Below are 2,581 nucleotides of genomic sequence, written 5' to 3'. Positions count from 1 at the left end.
AAGGCTTTCTATGCACATTTAAACCCAATAATCAAACAAGTCATGGCTTCATTGCCCATCACCCCGATTTTATATTCCGAATTTGGGCTTTGAACTCTGAAGATGCTGTAAATTAAAATAAAAATTAATGTTTATTACGTATTATTACTTAATTCCATTCTCTTTCTTTTTCAGGTTACTCTACTGCTAAGATATTTTCTCTTTTTATTGTTTAAAATATGGTGAAAAAGCATTCAACATTGTAAATTCTTGAAGAATATAACATTTGAATCTAATTATGACCAAATTACTGTCTTTTCAGTTCTGAAATATAAGGTATTTTAAATTTGCACCTTTTTCATAATCTACTTAAGTTGTCATTCATGTTTGAGTTTGTACTGCACCGCATTCACATTCCAAAAAAAAGGGTTAAAAATAACCCGATTACAAAAGAAAAAAAAAAGACTATTAAAAGAAAAAAAAACAACAAAAGGGTTCTGATCTCTTGTATCAAAGACATACATAAAGCCGATGGAATCAAAACTGAGCCGAGAGTCGAGTTGCTCAAGCCGAGCATTCAAGCCCCAGCTCCATCTTGCACGACCCACTCTCAGCCGAGCCGCTAAAATCCTTCAACTCGATCCGTCTCTTCTTCACTGGAACCACGTGCTGCGCACGTGAAACCGGTTCGAACCCAAGCGTAAGCTCCAAACCAACATCATCGGTTCGTTGCACGATCTTCGGGTTTGAATCCGGTTCATCTCGGAAGAGGATCGAAGTCTCCGCCGTCTCCACCGACACCATGCTCTCGCTCTCCACCGCATTCGCCGCCTCAGACTGGTGGCTCAGCGACGATTCGTGACTTCCAGACCGATTCACCGCCTCTTCGGTCCACTCGCATGTCACCAAACCCGGTTCAGAAGACCCCAATTCGGTTCCCTTGTCACCGTTGTTTTCGTTTGTGGTGGATTTGGGCTTGGCGTTGGCGACGGGACGCCGGACCCTACACCGAGTCTTGACTCGTTGCTGCTGAGTTTCGTTCGACGCGGCCGAGTTCTCGTCTCTTGACACGTGGCGTATGTCGTATGCCTTGAGGGGTGGACCCCGCCCACTAGCCGCCGCTTCAGACGTGATCGGCGTAATCGGTGCGCCTTTCAAGACGTTCTCCACGGCGGCCTGACACAGCTGCCAGCTCCCCGACCACAACAAACCAACTGAACCGTAAATCGGGTTCACTATCCGACCGCATGCCTCGTACAACAACGAACGAAAGATCGCTGCAAATATCAAACAAAACATATCATCAGCTTAGTAAATTCCATGCACACACAAAAAATCAATTTACAAGATCATCGGTGCCGGACTTTGCAAATTGCAAGCTTTTATTTATCCAACACTGATTCTACTCGACGTGTGACTTAGATTTGTTCAAAAGAAAGCTTGGGTAAATGACACAAACCTGGACGAAGATGTTCTGGGCCGGCGTTAACGAGATTCATGAGCCCAGCACGGCCGTAGAACTTAGCGAGAAACACAGTAGCATTGGCCTGAGATTCTGGGCTTTTGATCCACTGTAAACAGGGTCTGATGCTGCAATTCTCACTGCAACCTTTTCTCAGAACTCGACATCCATTGCAGCTCATCCGCATTTTCGAAGACCCAATTGAGAATCTTGGAGACAGGAGAATTTGAAGAGTTTTTTTCTTTCTGTAAGAGAGAAAGATGAGATTGTGATCATAAAATTGAGCAAAACGAGGGTATATATTTGTTGGGGGGTTAAGGAGAGAGAAAGAGAGAGAAAGAAAGAGTGGATTTTTCAGGTACTGGGTTGTGGGGAACGCAGTTGTTTCAGAAGAATTGTTTTATAGTATTAGCAGTAGTTTATTTAATAATTACTACACCAACACACAAAGGCAAACCATGGTTTCCACGTTCAAAGAGGTTCCAGTTCGAGGAAGTAAACAGCTAGTTTTAGCACGGTACAGTCCCACCCTCACGTGGAACGCGTGCATTCAACTCCCAATCATAAGGACACTCATCCCTTTGTCATTGGGGCGTAGATGACGTGGGATAACCCTTAAATGCCACAGACTCGGAGGTGTCTCGCGCAAATTGCACTGCACGGTTGTCCTAAATTTGTTTCCTTCGAAACTGCCCTTTAAAGGGGTATAATATTACGGAATCTGCCACCGCGATGTGAGATAGAGGAAAAAGAGTGAAAGGGAAAGGAGGGAATGAAGAAAAGCATGCAAATGGGTACAAAAATTGAGGAGAGAAGAGCGAGGCGCGTGTCGATCACGGTCAGGTGACAGAGTGCGGTCGAATCGCCACATATTGTGGAGTGAGGATCCATCCACCAACACACACTCTCTCTCTCTTCGAAGAGCGGTTTTTGAATGAAAATAAAAAAGAGAAAAACGGGAAAAAAGGCTCCTGGTTTTCTGGAATGGGATGGAAAGCGGTTTTATCAAAACCGGACACTGGTTTCCGGTTTTGGTCTTATGACTGTGGGCGCGGTTGATGAAAGAGAAAAGCATTAAAGCCAATGGTTTTGGAGATGAGATGGGCGTGTGGGACGTCTCGTTTGGTTCTAATCCAAAGT

At 44.5% G+C, this 2,581-nt stretch overlaps 1 protein-coding gene across 1 annotated transcript; it reads right to left on the bottom strand.

The window, feature by feature from the left end:
- Positions 1–333: 333 nt before the first annotated feature.
- Positions 334–2,341, bottom strand: LOC108321644 (LOB domain-containing protein 41). Its single transcript, XM_017553460.2, has 2 exons — positions 1,439–2,341; positions 334–1,256 (listed from the first exon to the last, which is right to left on the bottom strand). Exons 1-2 carry the CDS (start codon positions 1,626–1,628, stop codon positions 544–546), a joined length of 903 nt encoding a protein of 300 aa, XP_017408949.1. The 5' UTR covers positions 1,629–2,341; the 3' UTR covers positions 334–543.
- Between the last annotated feature and the right edge of the window lie 240 nt (positions 2,342–2,581).

Source organism: Vigna angularis, chromosome 2, assembly GCF_016808095.1.
Source record: "Vigna angularis cultivar LongXiaoDou No.4 chromosome 2, ASM1680809v1, whole genome shotgun sequence".
In the NCBI taxonomy this organism is placed as follows: Eukaryota; Viridiplantae; Streptophyta; class Magnoliopsida; order Fabales; family Fabaceae; genus Vigna; species Vigna angularis.
This window is presented reverse-complemented; position numbering and strand designations above follow the sequence as displayed.

Excerpts from the sequence above, each read along its gene's own strand:
- LOC108321644 (XM_017553460.2), bottom strand. The coding sequence starts at position 1,628 with ATGCGGATGAGCTGCAATGGATGTCGAGTTCTGAGAAAAGGTTGCAGT. Across the intron at positions 1,257-1,438 it reads CCCAGAACATCTTCGTCCAG|CGATCTTTCGTTCGTTGTTG; the intron begins GTTTGTGTCATT and ends TGATATTTGCAG.